The sequence below is a fragment of the Delphinus delphis genome, chromosome 2 (genome assembly GCF_949987515.2).
Source record: "Delphinus delphis chromosome 2, mDelDel1.2, whole genome shotgun sequence".
In the NCBI taxonomy this organism is placed as follows: Eukaryota; Metazoa; Chordata; class Mammalia; order Artiodactyla; family Delphinidae; genus Delphinus; species Delphinus delphis.
The window spans coordinates 3,729,010-3,748,771 of record NC_082684.1 but is presented as its reverse complement, the minus strand read 5'-3'; the positions used below and the strand labels follow the sequence as shown (position 1 = coordinate 3,748,771).

The window sequence follows — 19,762 nt, the reverse complement described above, 5'->3', positions numbered from 1 at the left end:
GCCACTGAACCGTACACTTACAATGGTAAGTGTTAGGTCATGTATACTTTACCGTCCCAGGTGGAGGAGCTGTGATGTGGCGTGTGAAGGCCTTGAGAGACCAGGCATCTAGGACACAGCCCAGGACAGGCTCCGTCAATCACACGCTTTGAATGGGTCTTTGAATGGAAGAGCTGGTGTGGAAAAGAGCCGAGGTCTGTGGACAACCCACTGGGGAAGTGAGTAGTGGGAAACGCAGTCCATTCATGGCCTCACCTCTTACCCATGACCATTGGAGCTGCAGTTTCCTCATCTATCAAAAGGAATCAGTAAAGATACTTAGAAGGTTCCAAACTCAAGTGAGAACCCAGAATGATAATTGTTGAAGCTGGCGGATGGGTATGTAGGGGCTCATAAAACAGCTCCCTTTACTTTGTGTGTGTGTAAACATACATAAAATTTACCATTTTAACCTTTTTTAAGTGTACAGGTCAGTGGAATCAAATACAATTACATTGTGCAACCATCACTACCGTCCATCTCCAGAACTTTTTCATCATCTCCAGCTGGAACTCTGCCCCCATTAAATACCAACTCCCCCTCCCCCAGCCCCTGGCGACCACTATTCCACTGTGTCTCTATGAATTTGACGGCTCCAGGGACTTCATATTAAGTGGAATCATACAGGGGACTTCCCTGGCAGTCCAATGGTTAAGACTCCGAGCTTCCACTGCAGGGGGCACAGGTTTGATCCCTGGTCAGGGAACTAAGATCCTGCATGCACCAGAGCCAAAAAAAAAAAAAAGAAAATTTAATTAATAAAAAGAAGTAAGTGGAATCATAAATACAGTATTTGTCCTTCCGTGTCTGGCTTAGTTCATGTAGCTTACTGTCCTCAAGATTTATCCATGTCATAGCATGTGCCAGAAGATCTTTCCTCTTTAAGGCTGGATAATATTTCATTGTGTGTATGTACCACATTTTGTTTATCCATTAATTCACTGATCAGTGTGTTTGGATTGTTTCTACCTTTTGGCTAATATGAATGGCACTGCTATGAACACTGGTGTACAAATACCTTTTTGAGTCACTGCTTTCTGAGTATATACCCAGAAGTGAATTGCTGGATCATATGGTAATTGTTCATTTTTTGAGGGACCACCAAACTCTTTTACATTTTTTCAATAACAGTTTGAGATATTCACATACTATATAATTCATTCACTTTGAAGTGTACAGTTCAGTGACTTTTACTATATTCACAGTATTGCACAGCCATCACAATCGATTTTTCAACACTACGATCACCCCAGAAAGAAACTCTGTACTCACTAAGTGCTCACTCCCCACGGCTCTTCCCCGAAGTCCCGGCCAGCCAGGCAGCTGCTACGTCCTGTCTCTACGGATTTGCCTATTCTGGACACTTCATGAGTTAAGATCATACAGTAAATTCGTGGCCTTTTGTGACTGGCTTCGTTCACTTGGCATGGTTTTCAAGGTTCATTCTTTCTACGGCAACAATATTCCAAATAATATTCCATTGCACCGTTATACCACATTTATTTATCCATTCATCCATCCATTGATGGACATTTGGTTTGTTTCCACCTTTTGGCTTTTATGAGTAACGCTGCTATGAAAACGTGTGTACACACATCCTGAGGATACGGAGGGCTGACGACATCATTTATATAAGGACTTCAGCTCCTCAGATTTTGATATTCTTGGGGGTCCCGGAACCAAGCCCCTGAGGGACAGATACCCAGGGAGGACTGTTGTGTGTTCTTGTGGACATGTTTTCCATTTCTCCTGGGTAGATACCTAAGAGTGGAATTGCTGGATCATATGGTGATTCCATGCTTCACTTTTCCAGGCAGTGCCAGGCTGTTTTCCAGAAGGGCACCATTTTCCACTCCCATCAGCAGCGTGTTGAGGGTCCAATGTCTCCACGTCCTTGTCAACATCTACGTGTCCCTCTCTGCTTTTTGCATGTGTTTTGGAAATCTCCAAAATAGAACAATTAGAAACTGTAAGTTAAAGTGTTTGTAAACTGTGAAGTGCTTACACTAATTTGTTAACAATATTTGAGTGCCTGCCATGTACCAAACACTAAGTACCTGGGATACGTAAGAGAACAAAACAAACATCTCTATTCTTGGAAGTCAGGACTGGTCCTATTGGCTCTTCCTAAACCTCAATCTTTGGAGGCAAGGTCGTCAGACCCTAGCTCGGGGGCTGCGGGATAGAGAACCCAGTGGGAGCTGGCGTGCTTGCGCCCTGGTACCATCAGTAGGATTCTTCCCACCCGTAAGATAAAATGGAATAAGGGGCACCTCACGAAGATGAAACAACTTCAGACTTGGTGGAGCTGACCTACCAAATCCCCTCAGTATTCCTGGTATTGAGGACGTTTCTCAAGGGGTGGGCATGGGCCCCCACCCCCCGTCCTAAAAAAGCAGCCCCATGGCAGACCATAGCAACTGCCTTCCCATTGGCTAAGTTGCTGGACAGTCTCCAATCCAGGCCCGAGGCTAATGGTTCCCATGCAAGGCACACACAGTTAATCAGTTTCACCTTCCAGCTTTCTCTCCTCAGATGCCCATGTGTTCCCCAAATCTCAACACATCCAGGCTCTCAAGCCTGGCTCACTATGCTGGGAAGCCCCCCACTTCTGTTGAAGTGGGGTCAGCTTTGTATCAGCTGCCACCCCCTTCCTGGAGCACCCCCCTCCCCGGCCCTGCCCCACCAGCTGACCCCTCCTAGCTCTGTGCTTCCACCTCAGTTGGGGCTCCTTGGCCTTCACCGTGGCCACCTTCCCCAGTGACACACCTCTCATCTGTGTGCAGGGCCAGTCCTTCAGTGGCATTCAATCAAGACGTGACAAATCCGTGCTTGGTAGGAACTACTGAAAGTTGAGGCCCGAGAGACAGCAAGGGCACAGTTAGCTAGAGGGGACTGGCACTTGCGGACCTGAGCCCGAGTAAGGCAGGCAACCTCACAGGACTCACACAACAGGAGGAAAGGTCCTACCTGACCAGGCACTTGCTAAGCCCACTACCTAGTAAGCGCCACAACAGGCTTTTAAGGTACCTCGGCTCCAATTTACAAGTAATGAGGTGCAGGACATGGCCGGCTCAGTCACTTTTGAACCCCAATAGACTGCTTTCTATACCTTTGCATTGCTTTTTTCATTTGCTAATCATGTACACTCATGGACCACACCCCGTTAAAATTCACCCATTTTGTGTACTTTAAATTTTAATAAACATATACAGCTGTGCAGCCATCGCCTCAAGTTTTGGGGCACGGAATCTTGTCCCTCTGCAGTTACGTCCCTACTAGGACTCCTGGCGCCAGGCAACCCACTGAGCTGCTTTTTGTTGTCGTGGTTGTGCCTCTTCTGGAGTTTTACGAAAATGCAATCACAGTAGGTGGCTGTTTCTGTCTGGCTTCTTCCACTTTGTTCACCTAGGTCTCTTGTTTTCTCAGTTCTCAGCATACAGGGCTTGCAAAACTTCTCGTAAAATTTATTCCTATATGGTATTATGCATTTTAAAATATTAATGACTTTCTTGTTGCTAACAAAATTTCAATTTGATCTCATATCTTAGGATTTTGCTGTACTTATTCTTGTACCAATGTTGTAGATTCCTTTCCTATTGTGCTCACAGCCACATAACCTGTGAATAAGGCATGTTTTTCCACCTCGCACCACACCTTTGTCTCTGCTTTTCAGCACTCGCTACTCTCCTAGGCAGGGCGGGACCTAACCCTGGACTTGGCAGCAGCTGGCTCGAGACCCTGCCAGCCTGAGGAGCATCGCCTCCAGGTCGTGTTCGTGTGTCTGTCCTTCAGCTCAACGCCTCACCCCCGCCACCCCCGCCGGGGCTGGGCATCACGGTCTCCATGGTCCAGTCACTGGCACACGAGTTCTGGGGGTAGTACGGTTCCAAAGTACACGTGTCTGCCATAAATGCTTTCCAGTAACTCAGGAAACACGCTCAGTGGGAGATCTTTTTTTAAGTGGGAGACTACAGAGGCTCTCAGTTCGTTTCTCTGAAATGTTCCTTTTGATTTAAGTGGAATCCTCTATATTCCTACTAGGCACGGGAATCATGGAAGAAAACTACCCCTTTGCCCTGGCCTTTCAATTCCTAAGTCCTGAACAGCGTGGACACCTGAATTCTCTCCTTAGACGAATGGGAGGCAAGAACTTCCGCCGCGTTAGATTACAAGGATTAAAGGCGATTACTTTACCAGGCACTTGGTACCCACTGAACACTAGGTGACATCTTCCGCAGGATAAAGACGCTCGCTCAAGTCCTCTCCCTGCCCCCTATTAATCACGGTCACTCTTCACGTGGTCTTAGGCTCAGGATCCAGATCCTGTACAGAGCTGCTACCACCAACTTTCCCACAGCTTACGCCTCTCCAACCGCTGCTCACAGCTATCGGCACCTTCTCTACAGCCACCTCGCCCGACGCTCAATAAGGAACCAGAGGCCCAGGAGCAGAGGTGGTTTCAGGTGGAACGGCACTCAATAAGTACGCGTGGTACAGAACTTCCAGACATTCCTAAGGCCAAGGTAGTTCACAGACGATATTTAGAGCATCAGATACGTTTCACAAATACCGTCAAAGCACAGTTTGGACATGAAAATCCTACGGGACAATGGCTGTTATTAGGAAATTTAACACATAGTGTCAGATTCACCTGTTCTCATTTGTGTCTTTTAAGGATATATGCTCTGGGAATTCCCTGGTCGTCCAGTAGTCAAGACTCCAAGCTTCCATTGCAGGGGGTGTGGGTTCAACCCCTGGTCAGGGAACTAAGATACCACCTAAGATCCTGCACGCTGCACAGCCAAAAAAACAAAAACAAAAACAAAAATCCCCAAAAACCACATCACGAGAACGTATGCTCATCCCCCACCTGCCCCCTGAGAGTGCACCCTGGGAAGATCGCAGTAGTAAGACTCTGGCAGTCAACACCAATCATCTACTTCCTTGGCTCCTCGTAGGCAAGATGTACACACCTAACATTTTACATTCTGGGACCATCCCGTCATCTATACTCTCCCCCCCCTCCAAAATAAGACATTTTCACATAAGTTCTTTTTAATTTATCTGTATTTGTTACAACTTTTAAAGCAGAATGTGACTTGAGCGCTACGTCTCCATTCACAAAACTTGCTCCGAGTCACTTTTCAAACAGCTTTACAACATGCCTAGATAGGCTTATAATTCTGCTACTCTCAACACTACTTTTCTGTGGAAAACAAGCCCTATGTATGGACAGTGACTCCCATCAAGTTGGTTCAGTTGAACATACTAATTCCTAGGGGTCTGGCACATGCAGTCAATACAGGCGATGGAAGGTTTAAAAAGTAAATCCCAGAAGATGAAAGTTGCTTTAAGAAGTATTTTCTTTTAAACATCAAGGTATATACTTCAGAACACTTCAGCGACAGAAGAGCTGGTCTACTAAAGAATCCGCCTGATAGCTAAACACTTCAGACCATGAAGTTAACGTAGGTTACATACACCTTACAACAAACGCTACTTCCGTCTGTTAAAATAAGCCAACATGAAACTAGAAAAAAACTAGCTCTGCTTTTAGTGCCTAAAGTATCACAGTATCACACTTAGTAGAAAGAAATCTTATCTTCCCCTTAAGTAGTTGTCATGCCATACAGGTTTTTAAATGTTAACAAAAATAAAGAAATACTTGAAAACATATTATCAGAAGAAATGAAGACAAGAGTGTTGAACACGCGGCCACGTAATCCTCAGGCAGAGCTCAGTCTACTTCTTCCATGCGGGAGGTGTCATCGTCTCCTTCGAGGGGCGGCATCTCCTCAGTTACAGCAGCACTGCTGTCGTCAGCAGTGGGGTCATCTTCATCAATACCTTTTTGGAAACAAACACCATGGATTAGATTTCCTAAAGCCACCTAACTATCCCAACACTGCCAGTTCATAGCCACTTTCCAAGGCTGAGCAATTACTACTTTACAGGGTGTATGACCCTGTTTCATTCTTTATCCTGTACAATCAAAAGGCCTATTTTACACCCGTTTAACTCATGTGACTTAGGGTTTCCCAAACTGAATGGGACAGCCCAACTTTGTTCAAATTGCTGAAAGTTATGTTACCCTTTTCAACAGTCATGTGTTTAAGCTTTTCCAATAGTATTGACACGTGGTATTTGCACAAGGCTTACCAAGACCAAGTTTGATCATCCTATAGATCCTGTTAGCATGTGTCTGGGGATCCTCCAGACTGAAGCCAGAAGACAGGAGCGCCGTTTCGTACAGCAGGATGACCAGATCCTTCACAGACTTGTCATTCTTGTCAGCCTCTGCCTTTTGCCTCAAGGTCTCAATGATGGAATGGTCAGGGTTTATCTCCAGGTGCTTCTTCGCTGCCATGTAACCCATTGTTGAGTTGTCTCTCAGCGCCTGAGCCTTCATGATCCTTTCCATGTTTGCTGTCCAGCCATATGTGCTTGTGACAATGCAGCACGGGGATGTCACCAATCGGTTAGACACGACCACCTACAATCAAAACACAGTGATAACGAGGCCTCAGAAGATCTCATATTCTAACTTGTAAGTACTTGTTACCAGCTTTATTATGAACATTTAAGGAACTTCAGTATTGACGAATCAGAAATACCATCTGCAAACTCAGATACCTGACGCTTTCTTCCTGTGAGTTCTCTTACACTTCAAGTCTTTAAGAATCTTGAGATCTATATCCATCACTAAATGGAAATGCTAAAGTTTTCTATTAGTAAGTTAAGAAAACTTCCGTTTGAAAAACACCTGACACTCCTTTTAAATGTAGGTGAGAAGACTGTATTCACACACCTTTTCAACTTTCTTCTCCAAGATGTCCTTCATGATTTTGCAGAGGTTTTCAAACTTCGTCTTTTTTTCTTCCTGTTTCTTTTTCTCTTCTTCGTCCTCTGGAAGTTCCAGGCCCTCTTTGGTGACTGACACTAAGGTCTTCCCCTCAAACTCCTTCAGCTGTTGCACACAATACTCATCAATAGGCTCGATCATGTAGATCACTTCCAAGCCATGCTTCCGAAGACGCTCCACAAAGGCAGAGTTAGCTACCTGGTCCTTAGTCTCACCTGATATATGAAAAAGTTTTAGATCCTTAACAGGAAGCAGTTTCATTTCCTTTTCTTTTTTCCTATGTAGTTTGATCTAACCACAAACAAGAGCTAGCTCGCACTATGTTGCCTATAGTAACCCCTACTAATTTATATGTAACACCACATGGGTAGAAAACACACCCAACTGTTCCTATAGGATCACAAGCACAAAGATACGACTAACATTTACTGCCCATTACCTGTGATGTAATAGATGTGTTTCTGGTTTTCCTTCATCCTTGTGCAGTAGTCCTTGAGGGAAACCATCTCATCACCAGAAGCAGAAGTGTAATACCTCAACAGCTCTGAAAGTTTCTTTCGATTTTGAGAATCTTCATGTATTCCAAGCTGAAAAACAGGTGAACTTAGGAAGACTTTCTCTGCATTAAAAAATCATTTAAAACGAGAAGCTAGTTTGACTACCAGTCCTAATGGTCAAGTGTGTTTACAACTAACCTTAATGTTTTTAGAGAACTGCTCATAAAACTTCTTGTAGTTCTCTTTATCTTCTGCCAGTTCAGTGAAGAGTTCTAAGCATTTTTTGACCAAATTCTTCCTAATAACTTTCAAAATTTTGCTTTGTTGCAACATCTCACGGGAAATGTTTAAAGGGAGATCCTCCGAGTCCACCACGCCTCTGATGAAGTCTGAAAAAACAGACCAAATGCGCTCAAGGTCACTCCAAGGACAAAATCGACAAAAAACGTAAACCCGAAAAACCACAGACAAACGATTTTTTCCCCTTTAAAAATTGGGAGTTGATAGGCTGAACTCTGACCTGTGACGGCGACCGCTCTTTATGCCCAACCGCACTTACTCAGATACTCAGGGATCAGCTCCTCGCAGTTGTCCATGATGAAAACTCTGCGAACATACAACTTAATGTTGTTCTTTTTCTTTCTGTTTTCGAACAGGTCAAAGGGAGCACGTCTTGGGACAAAAAGAAGAGCTCTGAATTCCAACTGTCCTTCAACTGAAAAATGCTGTAATAAAACACAGCCAAGATCAAGACAATGCCATCAGCTTTCACCAACAGGTACCACTTAAACCCCAGAGCCAAACACTTGCAGTTACATAACTTCCAGACTTCGGGAGAAGGATGGGGCAGTGGGCAAGAGAAAGCTGCCAGAAACCACCCTCAAATTTAACAGTTTGAGGCAGACCACCTGCAGACACTAGCTTTGAAGCTCTCAGCACTCACCTTCACTGCCAAGTGATCTTCCCAGTCGTTGGTCAAGCTCTTGTAGAACTCTCCATACTCTTCATTACTAATGTCATCAGGATTTCTGGTCCAAATCGGCTTTGTTTTGTTCAGTTCTTCTTGATCAATGTATTTCTCCTTGATCTTCTTTTTCTTCTTCTTGTCACCATCCTTCTTTTCTTCTTCCTCTTCATCAGAACCAACATCTTCTATCTCAGGTTTGTCCTCAGACTCCTTTTCTTCTTTTTCCTTTTCTTCTTCTTTGTCTTCCTTTTCTTCTGCCTCATCATCACTGACTTCTTTATCACGTTCCTTCTCCACCTTCAAAAGACGTAAGCAAATCACATCATCTCTCCATCCCAGAACTAAAAAAAATAAGCTAAACAGCACTGAGGCACTTACACCCAAAACCAACTGAAAGCAGTAAGTAGCCAGAAAGCTACTCATCAGTTTTTGATATATCTCAATAGGCCTGGGTGCCTGGACAGAGTAAGTCAGCTCCACCCACCCGCCCAATAAATACTGCAAATTCAGAACTCTTCTTTTACCAAGGACTCTAAAGACTGAAGATTTCAACTCAGTCGCTTTGGTTTCCTATGTAAAAATATACAGAAACTCACAAAGAGAGTGATGGGATAGCCAATAAACTGAGAGTGCTTCTTCACAATCTCTTTTATTCTCCGTTCCTCTAAGTACTCAGTTTGGTCTTCTTTAAGATGCAGAATAACTTTTGTTCCACGACCCATAGGTTCTCCTGTAAAGGAAATGGAGAAACGAGCTCAATTTCAATCTCAATGGCCTAAGCAAGGTTAACGAACATATAGCATCAATCTAGCTCTCCTAGCACTCATTTCAACATCTATGAAGCGGGGGTTTACCCTTACTGCTAACGGAAAGACTCCCGGAGCAGTTAACGGCCAAGATAAACAACCGCAAGAACAGGCTATCCCACTTAAGGAAAACACGAATTTGTTTTGTTTTTTTTTAAAACACAAACTTCACAGCACCTTCAGGGGTCCACTGCCTACAGCACCCCACCCTCCACAAACGACTGACCCAGTAAGATGTCTACCGGATGCCCACCTGTATCTGTCCTCACTGTGAAGGATCCTCCTGCGGAAGACTCCCAGGCATACTGCTCATCGTCGTTATGTTTGGTGATAACGGTCACTTTCTCGGCCACCAAATAGGCCGAATAAAACCCGACACCAAACTGGCCAATCATAGAAATATCTGCACCAGCCTGCAAAGCCTCCATGAACGCCTTGGTCCCAGACTTGGCAATGGTACCAAGATTGTTGATCAAATCGGCCTTGGTCATTCCAATCCCGGTGTCCACAATAGTGAGCGTCCGATCTTGCTTGTTCGGAATGAGGTTAATATGCAGCTCTTTCCCAGAATCTAGTTTACTGGGATCTGTCAAGCTCTCATACCTGATCTTGTCCAGAGCCTATTTAAAAAACACAGAATATTACGCACAAGGCCTCTAAAGGGTGAATTTTATACCGAAGCTAAATCCAAATTCTACATTGAAAGACTTACGTCGGACGAATTTGAAATAAGCTCCCTCAAAAAGATCTCTTTATTCGAGTAGAATGTGTTGATGATCAGCGACATCAACTGGGCAATTTCCGCCTGGAAGGCGAACGTCTCCACCTCCTCCTCCTCCATCGGCTGGTCTTGGGTCTGGGTTTCCTCGGGCATCTGGAGAGGACACGGAGCCAGTGAGGCCGCCAGACGGGGTCCCGCCACGTCCCGCGCCCGCTTCGGAAGCCGGTGCGCGCACGAGGCACCGGCTGACAAAGGGATGACCTCATTCCGGGGCCCCAGAGCCGCCGCAGCCCACGCCGGCCGCACGGGCGCCGCTCCCGCGCGACTCCGCCATGACACCCCCCCCCCCTCCGCCGGCTGGGAACCGGGCCCGGGGACTCCTCCCAAGGCGCAGAACCCAGGCCCCCGCGGCCCCGGCCCCCGCCCCCGCTCCCCCAGAGCCCCAAGGCCCGCCCGCTCCCGCAGCGGGGACGGGAGGAAAGGCCGCAGCAGGCCCGAGGCCTGCGAGACGCCACGGCCGCCCCGGCACCGCCTGCCGAGGGGCCCCGGCGGAGGGGGTTGCACCCGCCGCCGTCTCCCGCCCGGCCCTGGATCCCCGTGGAGCCCCCCCACCGTGGAGTCCACCCCCTCCGGAGCCCCCCCCGCGCGAAGAGCCCCCGCCCGCCGCCCCCTCACCTCGGCTGAAGGACCGCAAAGGCTCCGCAGCGACGCAACACCAGGACGTACAAGCAACTGGCGCGCCGTCCCCGCGCCTCCCTTATATAGAGGCGAGCCCGCCCAGCGCGCGGCGCCTTTTCCAGAAGCCTCCCGAACCTTCCGGAAGAACCCTCCCCAACCGCCGCCGCGGCCGCGCGCCTGCGCCTGCGCCCTGGACGCCGCCCGCCCCTACCCTGGGCCCGCGCGGCCCCACGCCCTCGCGCCCCGCCCCCCACGGCCGCGCCGCGCGCGCCCGCGCGGACCGCAGGACGCCTGCGCGGCCCGGAGCTCCCGGGAAGGTCTCGCGCCTTCCGGGGCCATCACCCCTAGCCCTGCCCCCGCGCCCACTGCGTTCTGCACGCCGTCGGCCCCGCCCCCACGACCCCTGCTCCGCGCGTGTCGGCCCAACGGCCGCCCTGGTGAACCGCCAGCCCTGTCCAGGCCGCGGGGAGTGCGACCGGGGGCTGAGTGCCCGGGGACTGAGTGCCCGTGCTCGCGGCTCTGTGAAGTGCAGAAAAGTAAACTCTCGGTGGTTAAAACGTGTCCCCAGGTTGTGGAAGCTTCGGGTCCTCCACCGTCAGGGCCCGAGACTGGGGGCCCGGGGCCAGGTTGGGGGCCTTGAGGCCGCATGTAGGAAATCGAAGCAGGGGTGAGGGGTCCGGTCCTGTGTCACATGTATACGCCCGGCGCACTGATCAGAGGCTCAGAGCCACGGTTAGGGGTTTGGGGGCCCGGGGCAGCGATTGGGCATCCAGGGCTGTTTCGGGAGGTACGGGGCGCACTTTTTTGCCGGGGTCAGCGATTATGGGTTCAGGGTACAGGAATTCTGGCAACAGGTGCCTGCCAGAGCCTCGTTATGCAGAGGCCCGGGGCTCCGGCCTGGGTGTGGGGTGCAGAGGTGTGTGAGCGAGGGGTGACCCGCGTATGGGCATGGGGAGCAAAGGGGACCCCTGGGCCTCGTGGGGCTCCCGTGCAGCTGTTTCTGAAGCTGAGGCGGGATGGGGAACGAGGGCTTCCCCACACATCGCTATAGACCCCACCTCAAGGCAGGCCACCGCTCGTATTTGGGGACTGGTCCTGTCCTTAGGCCCCGCTGCGACCAGGAAGAAATGTTGAAACGGACACAAAATACGGAATTCTCCCAGCTCTTGCTCAGTCCCTTGGGGACTTGTACCTACTTTGGGTTTGTTGTAAAATCGTATCCTTCAACGCGTTGCGGGCCCTAGTCTGGAATTCTGGGACGTGGTGACCATGCAAACTGACGCAGCTACGCGCAACATGATTTTGTAAAGCTCATCTCTTATTCTTTTGTGTAGTTTGAGGTTTCCATACGAAGTATGTAATTCATGGTTGGGGTGATTAACTTGCTTTAAGAGCCAATTTCTAAATGGGAATTCCAAACGTGTTTAGAATAGTGCCAGATCACGGAAGAATTTTGGAGGCGGGGTGGCGTCTTTGGGCTTCACCCAGGTCAGTAAGCGGGGGCGGGGGCTGTTCACCGTTGAGGAAACCAACGCCCGGCAGCGCACCCCTGCCCCGTCCAGGCCTCTCCCGGTAAACCCTCCCCCTCCTCCCGGCTCCTTTGTCTCTAACTCCTCCCACCATTGCCCCCCCTCCCCCCGGAACAATCTGGAAGCTCCTTAGGTTGTAAACAAACTTGACTGACGACTCCCTCCACTTCCTAGTCTCCAGAGAAACCCAGCTTTTCCAGCAACAGGGTTCTCCGCTGGGGCTGGAGACCCTTCAGGAGGCAGTGAAATCAACGCAGGGCGTCCTGACTAGCGTTAAAACAGGCAAAATAGACTGGAAACTACCAGCCACGTGGTGAGGGTAGATGGGGGGTGTTATCGTTCGCTGGGGTGCGTTGTAAAATGTGTTTCTGGCCCCAGCTGTGTGTGGAAGCTCCCGGCGGCCCGGGTTTTCCCTGCGACCTGGGCTGGGGGCGGGCAGTGGGGAGGAAGAGGAGAGGGAGCGGGGGAGGGGAGATGGGGTGGTAGCGCTGAAGTTTCGTTGTCGCCACTGCCACTGTCAGCCGCGCAAGGGCTCCCCTCCTGTAGCCCGGCAGCCGCCCTCCTGTTCTCCTGACTCGGAGGCCCGGCCCGCATCTTTCCACTCCACTCGGGCCACTGCCCGGGCGGTGTAAGATTTCTTGTAGATGAGCCGTTCAAGGCCCTGGCTGTGAAATTCTCGGTTTCTGGAGCTTTCTCCCCTCTCCTCCAGAGGCCGCTTGGGGAGCCAGGGTTTCCCAGCAAGCTCCTGCCTTAACACCCTTCTTCCAAATCCTCTTGCGCTCCGGCTCTCGCCTGCCTGCCTACCTCAGTCGCTGAGTACGAGGATCGTTTTGGCCTCGTCCCTCCAGACGCCTGGGACCGGTTCCACACCAACCGCCGGTGCCCTCCCGACCCCTCCGCTTGGTTATACCAGCAGCACGCTGGGGTTTCCCTCCTCCCCGCTGCTCCTTCGCTGCCCCCTCTTAAGACTAGTCCTCTCCCCCTGGCCTTTCGCTGGCCCTCTTCCAACTCCAGACTCGGGTGCTGACCTCACTTCCCCCACCTACCTGGCTTTCTTCCAGGGCTCACTAGCCAGATGACTGTCCCACCACCTTCTAGAACCCCAGGCATCCCCGCAGGGGACCTGGCGTGGTCCCTGCCACTTCTATCTCCTAGATACCTCTTGAATCTGTCCACTTTCCTCCATCCTCGTCCCCCACCCCTCCCCCAGTGCTTGGAAGCGGCTCACCTGGAAGCCCTCCGTAGCCGCCAGACTGCTTCCTGCCTCTGCTCTGGTGTGTCTCCGCTCTGTAGCTGGGGAGAGCTGTGAGAGCCCAGATCTGGCCCCGTCAGTCCCTTCCTGCACACACTCCCCAGACACTGGCTGACACCCCGTCACCCCAGAGAGAAAGACAGCTCCTTACCCAGGCCTGCCAGGCCTTGTGGGTGCCCCTGCCGCCCACCGGTGCTCAGTTCCCGCTGTGCTCCGCATCGCTCTCCTTTCAAACCTGACTCCACAGCGCCGTGCGTACACCCTTCCTTCCACCAGAAACACCATCCCCTCTCAGTGTTCTAGTGGACCTTCTGCAAGAATTTCCTTAGGGACCCCTGCGCACCCCCAACTTACCTTTCTACCAGGCCCCGCCCATCCCCTGATGGAAACAGGTCCTCAGGATGTGGGGCCCCTTCCCTCCTGGCTTGGGCACTGCTGAGCCCTCCAGCCCTGCCGTCCACTCTCACTTCTTCCTTTTGCACCCAGCCGTCTCCTGCTCTCTCAACACTAACACATCTCCAAGTCCTGCAGATTTAGCTCCTAAATATTTGTTGAACTCATCCCAAAGTGATCTTGCTGTCAGGAATCTGACCATTTTTCTCTACCATTTGAAACCTTTCAGTGTCCCTCCATTGATAAAGTGGGACACAAGGCACGGACCCTGGATGCAGGTGTCCCAGATTCAAATCCCAGCTCTGCCACTGCCTATCTGCGTGACCCAGGCAAGTCACCTACTCCCTCTGTGCCTTGGGTTCAGCGTCCGAAAAATGGGAGTGCAAGTGTCTTCCTCATAGGGTTGTTATGAGGCCTAAATGAGCACATTCTGTTTTTGGAAATGGCCCAAGACAGGGCCTGGCACACAGTAACTGCTGTATACATGTTTATTAAAGTAAATAAATAATTTTCTGATTTTCCTTTTGATTTCTTCTTTGACCCATGGGTAATTTATAAATGTGTTAGTTTCCAAATACTTGGAGGTTTTCCAGATGTCTTTTTTGTTACTGATTTTTTTTTTTTTTGGTTGTGTTAGGTCTTTGTTTCTGCACACAGGCTTTCTCTAATTGCGGCAAGTGGGGGCTACTTTTCGTTGTGCTGCGAGGGCCGCTCATTGCGGTGGCTTCCCTTGTTGCGGAGCATGGGCTCTAGGGCCTCAGCAGTTGCGGCACGTGGCCTCTAGAGCGCAGGCTCACTAGTTGTGGCGCACGGGCTTAGTTGCTCCACGGCATGTGGGATCTTCCCAGACCAGGGCTCGAACTCGTGTCCTCTGCATTGGCAGGTGGATTCCTAACCACTGTGCCACCAGGGAAGCCCTTGTTATTGATTTCTAATATTTAATTCCACTGTGGTCAGAGAACATAGTTTCCTTTTATTTAATTTATTGGTTTATGGCCCAGATTATGGTCTATCTTGGTAAATGTTCTCTATGCAAAATAATTATGCTGAGGGAAAGATGCCAGTTGTTTACATAAAATTTTAGGAAACAGCAAACTGCAGGGACAGCGGATCAGTGGTTGCCTGGCTGAGTGTGGCCGACAGGAGCAGGAGGGAGGGATTCGGCATGAGGAAACTTTCAGTTGCAGCATGTGGGATCTAGTTCCCTGACCAGGGATGGAACCCAGGTGCCCTGAATCTGGAGCGCGGAGTCTTAGCCACTGGACCACTGGGGAAGTCCCTTGGTATGAGGAAACTTTAGGTGATGAATCTGATCACTATCTCGATTGCAGGAGTGATTTCACGGGTGTTTGCCTATCTCAAAGCATATCAAATTGTACTTTAAACATGTGCATTTTATTCCATGTCAGTTATATCCCATAAAGCTGTTTTTAAAAAAATTGATGTGTAGCAATGACCTTGGAGAAGTGTTTACAATCAAATTATAACTATATTGGAAACTCCATACTTTGGAAAGAGGTGCAGTTGACTTGGAGCAGGGTGTCTACTATAGCACAGTCTGCAGTTGCTGTGTGACTTTGGCAAGCTACGCAACCTCTCTGTGCTTAGGTCATCTCATCTGTACAACAGGGATGTGGGAGGATGCCCCGAGCTAATCCGCAGGAAACCTTAGTGCCTAGCACTAAGGATGGGGGCACTGTTGTTCCCTTGACGGAGAGCAGGGAGACAGGGTGACCGTACTGGCAGCCACAGAAGCACCAGGATGCTGTCCTGCGCTAGTGACCATCTGCTGGGTTTAGGCTCAAGCTTGAGAGGGAAGGGAGGGCTGAGAGTAGAGCCCCAAAGGCGGTGATGAATGCTGCGAGCAAGGGAAGGGGGCCAGCCCTCTGTTTCTGGCCATATGTGTTTTAGAATCAGCTCTAAGGTAGATTTCCACAGAGCAAACTGGTTTTCCTGTTGACTATAAAATTTTCCTGTTGACCAAAATTTTATTTCTTCTGGCAAATTTTAACCCATCCTTCAAAGCGCACGTTGGGCAACCTCTCCTGGAAGTCTGGGAGGGGGCAGGTTGCTTCCTGACATGCTGTCACCAGAAGAGAGGACGGCGAACACTCCCTCCCCCTGCTGTCCCACCGTTGTCAGCACTGAGTGTGGCCGGAAAAAACTTGTTTGCCAGTTTCGATAGAGGAAATGGTGTCTTGTTTAATGAGCACCATTCATTTAAGCCTATCTACTGAAAGCCCGTGTCCAGGCCCTGGGACACACCGGGCGGCAATCAGGTCGCTGCCCTCGTGGTGGAGGCACACGTGCAGCCAGCACCACATTGACCCGTGGATTTATGAGATGCCATGTGCTGGCAGGGTGTGGGCCCCACCAGAGGCTTCCCTGAGAGCTGAGGGGGGTGGGCGTTAGCCGCTGCGCTGGGGGGGGCACCCAGGAGAAGGAGAAGGAACAGTGCTTGCAAAAGCGAAATCTAGAAGGATTACTAGGAGTCCGTGGGGAAGAGGGAGAGGGCAAGGCGGAAAAGCAAGTGGCGGTGGGAAGAGCCCTTCCGTGTGATGGGGGAGGGGGACACAGAGCAGCCTGAGGCGGGGGTGGCACATCGTGCAGTGCCCTGAGCCAGGGGACTCAAAATGTGGCCCAAGGACCATGGCAGGTATCAGAGGCCTTCCCCGGGGCCCGGTCAGACCTGTGTCCACTCCGACCACAGTGCAGATGAAGGTCTGGACCAGTGAGTCCCAAGGAGGGCCTGCACCTGCAGACCTGGTGGGTGGAGAAGGGGCAGGCGTGGGAGAGACCAGGAGCGCGAGGTGACAGCCTGGGTGATGTGAAGGCGCCCCGTGGCGTCCTGTGTGCGGGGGCGGGGGGGGGGGCTGCAGTCAGCATGGGGTGGCAGGTGACCGGCTCGGTGTCACCATGCTAGGTGCAAACATCTATGAGGCATCCAAGAGGATGGGCGTCCAGTAAACGGGGTGATGGGGATGTGACCAAGAACACGGTGGAAGGGCCGGCCAGGCGGGAGGGAACTGGATGTGTGTGGACAGGAGCACGACTTCCTGAAGACCACAGTCTCAGTGCAGCCGTGGAGCTGGGAGGGGGTGAGAGAAGGGGCTGGGGTCAGGGGCTGCACCTGCGGGGGCCTGTGGGCGCGCGTGCGCGGTGTGGGCTGTGGCCGAGGAGAGGGGTGGGGGCCTCTCCCTCCCTGTCCCACGCCCAGCCCTCCTGGCCTCCCTCCCGAGCCTGCCCCGAGTCAGGCAGAGGACTCCGAGTCAGGCAGAGGACGGGTGTGTGCTGCGCCCCCGGGCAAGGCACACGGAGCTGGAGAATCCCGGCCCCGGGTGCACCATCAGGAGCTCACATTCTAGTGGGGGGCGGGGAGATGGACCATAAACACGCTTGCGAGTGCAGGCCTGTCCTCGGGTCCTAAAGGAACCCGTGGAACTGGGCAGGAACGCAGACTGCTTCCCGGAAGCACTGCCACCTTCCCTTGAACCCATCTTCCAGCCTCTGAGTCATCGTTGGCTTCTCCCTCAGCCCCACATTCTGACAGCTGCCGAGTCTGCGGGAGCTCCTGCCCACGTCCTCGTCACCTGGCTGCCTTCAGCTGCCTCTCCCTGGGCTTATCTGGTCTGCATTCATGTTTCACCTGCCCACCTCCCGGTGCAGAAATGTCACTGGGCTCCCTAGACACTGAGCCAGAGTCCCGTCTAGGTGTTCAAACCCCCAGGCCCAGCTACGAGAGCATCCTGCTCCTGGGCCCCTCACTCCTCCAGCCACTCACTGTGTGACGTCAGCCCACATCCTGACCTCGGGGCTCTCAGCTCTGAGGCCCGGAACGCTGGCCGCCGACACCCACCCGTCACCCAGAGCCCGCCACCGCCAACCCTGATCAGGTGAGCTGGAAGTTAAGAAGAATATGGCAGAGAGTCAGGTACAGAGGGATGAAGGACAGAACGTAAAAGCGTGGTGGTGGTGGTTTCTGGTTTTGTTCCAGCCTCCCTCCTCCCTTCTCGGGCCCCTCGCAGCCTCCCGGGCAGCAGAATGACCCCAGGGCAGGGGATCCAACACACCCTGATGGGGATGATGGTGGAGGCAGGGCCCGTCACCCTTTCGTTCATTCGCTGGACAGAAACCATCACAGACTTTAAGGCCTGGCGCTGATCTACTGTCCCTGACCCTGCTGTCCACTGCCAGCTGTTTCCCAGACACACCTGGAACCTCAGGGCAGTTCCTCCTCCTGGACACCCTTCTCTCTTCCAGGCAACACTTGTAGGAGCTCAGCTCAGCTAAGTAGCCATCTCCTCCAGCCCTCCTTCTGTCTGGGTGCCTCTTCCACAGCTCTAGCCCACGGGGACGAACTGAAATTAGACTCTGTCTTTCTCATCTCTTTACCCCCCAAACCCAGCTCACAACCGGGCACAGAGCAGGTGGCCATCTACCATCTTTGTGCAGAAGTGGTAACTGAGTGTTGGAAGGAACCGGGTAGGAACCCTCCGTCCATAGGCAGATTAGCCTTTGGCGCCATCTACCGGCCAGGTGATTGGTTGTGTTTGGGGCCTCCAACTGGAGATGGATTTGATGTTTAGGAATTTCATTTTTCTTTATTTCTCATGAACTGGAAAGTTAGGAAAGAGAGAATTATGTGAGTTGCAGTCTAGATCACTATCATTTCTTTTTTTTTTTTTTTTGGCCACGCCGCGCGTCTTGCGGGATCTTAGTTCCCCGACCAGGGATTGAACCTGGGCCCTCAGCAGTGAGAGCACCAAGTCCTAACCACTGGACCACCAGGGAATTCCCTAGATCACCATCATTAATGTCTCACCCTGGAGAGTTCGTGGCAAAGCTTCCAGCCTTCCACTGAGTAGGAATGAAACTAACTCTGAGAAAACAGGAGACAACTTTTTAAAATTTATATATATATATATATATATATATATATATATATACACACACACACACATATATATTGTATTAAATTACATATAATTTGTATATATATGTATTTCACCACTAAAACCCCACATATATGAAAAAAGACCGGAGGATAGAAAAATGCCAACTTCAAATCGAATCTTCTGAGTCTTAAAATGGAGTTAGGGGTGTGCTCAGCCCTGCCTGGGCCTCTCAGCCTCCCTGACATCTCCTGGGATCCCCGGGTGGTGGCCCTAAAGCAGGGCCGGCGGGGGCAGCTATGCCCTCCCTGTTCCCTTCTCCATCTCGGCCAACGCAAGGGCAGAGGCCTTTAGACTGAGACGCACCCAAGGGCAACCTCTTGTTCAGCTGGTGGGAGAGCAGACCCAGCTGCCCTGACAGGTGCCCAGAGGGTGGGCAGGTGCCCAGGGTGGGGTGAGGTGGGTCCGAAGCTGAAACGGGGCGGGGGGACGAGCAGGTGTGATGTCCCTGGCTGGCCTAAGAGCTGACAGTTCCTTTCCAGCTGCACTGAACCAGGGGTCACCTGGCTGTCAGTTAGGACTCTGCCCATGTGGCCTAGGTGGTGGGCAGCTTGGTCGGGCAACGAATGGGGTCGTCGTTTTTGGCACTGACTCCCCATGAGGGGGTCCCTACCAGGCCCTCCACAGCGAGGTGATCCTGTTGCTTCTCCCCCTTCTCCCCACTCACCTCGAAACCCTGCAATAAAGGGTTCCCCTCCGTGGCCCAGACTCCTTCTACTTCACACCTCTGCACCTGTGCCATTGCCCCTGCCTCTCTCTTCTAGTCCTGCCTGGAAAACTCCCACTCCTTTAAGAGCCAGATCATCGTTGCCTCTTCCCTGCCCAGTGAGAGGTGGTGTCTGCCTCTTTGTCCCTCTTTTTTTTCCTCCTCTGCTGACTTTGGGGCAAGTCTCTTTAAGTCTCAGTTTCTTCATCTGGAAAAGGGGGGCAGGGATGGAACAGTTAGAGCAGGTTCCATCTGTCTTCATATGGTTCTAAATTTTTTCACTCAAGGCAGATCAACTGGGGCACAAGTGTGTTACTACATAGAACTGAGCGGTGAATGAGCTACTGGAAAATTCCA

At 51.3% G+C, this 19,762-nt stretch overlaps 1 protein-coding gene and 1 non-coding gene across 2 annotated transcripts; both read right to left on the bottom strand.

Annotated features, from left to right (window-relative positions):
- Window positions 1–5,091: 5,091 nt before the first annotated feature.
- On the bottom strand, window positions 5,092–10,725 carry HSP90AA1 (heat shock protein 90 alpha family class A member 1). The gene is made up of 11 exons (XM_060003906.1): window positions 10,571–10,725; window positions 9,887–10,048; window positions 9,428–9,794; window positions 8,965–9,098; window positions 8,345–8,665; window positions 7,961–8,126; window positions 7,600–7,790; window positions 7,344–7,491; window positions 6,851–7,119; window positions 6,202–6,535; window positions 5,092–5,889 (listed from the first exon to the last, which is right to left on the bottom strand). The coding sequence occupies exons 2-11, from the start codon at window positions 10,046–10,048 to the stop codon at window positions 5,780–5,782; spliced, it is 2,202 nt and encodes a 733-aa protein (XP_059859889.1). The 5' UTR covers window positions 10,571–10,725; the 3' UTR covers window positions 5,092–5,779.
- A 7,740-nt stretch (window positions 10,726–18,465) lies between these two features.
- TRNAE-CUC (transfer RNA glutamic acid (anticodon CUC)) lies at window positions 18,466–18,538 on the bottom strand. Its single transcript has one exon. It is a non-coding gene; the product is annotated as a tRNA-Glu (tRNA).
- Between the last annotated feature and the right edge of the window lie 1,224 nt (window positions 18,539–19,762).

Coding starts and splice junctions, on each gene's coding strand:
- HSP90AA1 (XM_060003906.1), bottom strand. CDS start 10,048: ATGCCCGAGGAAACCCAGACCCAAGACCAGCCGATGGAGGAGGAGGAG. Junction 9,795..9,886: donor TTATTTCAAATTCGTCCGAC/GTAAGTCTTTCA, acceptor TTTTTTAAATAG/GCTCTGGACAAGATCAGGTA. Junction 7,492..7,599: donor AGTTCTCTAAAAACATTAAG/GTTAGTTGTAAA, acceptor CCTGTTTTTCAG/CTTGGAATACATGAAGATTC.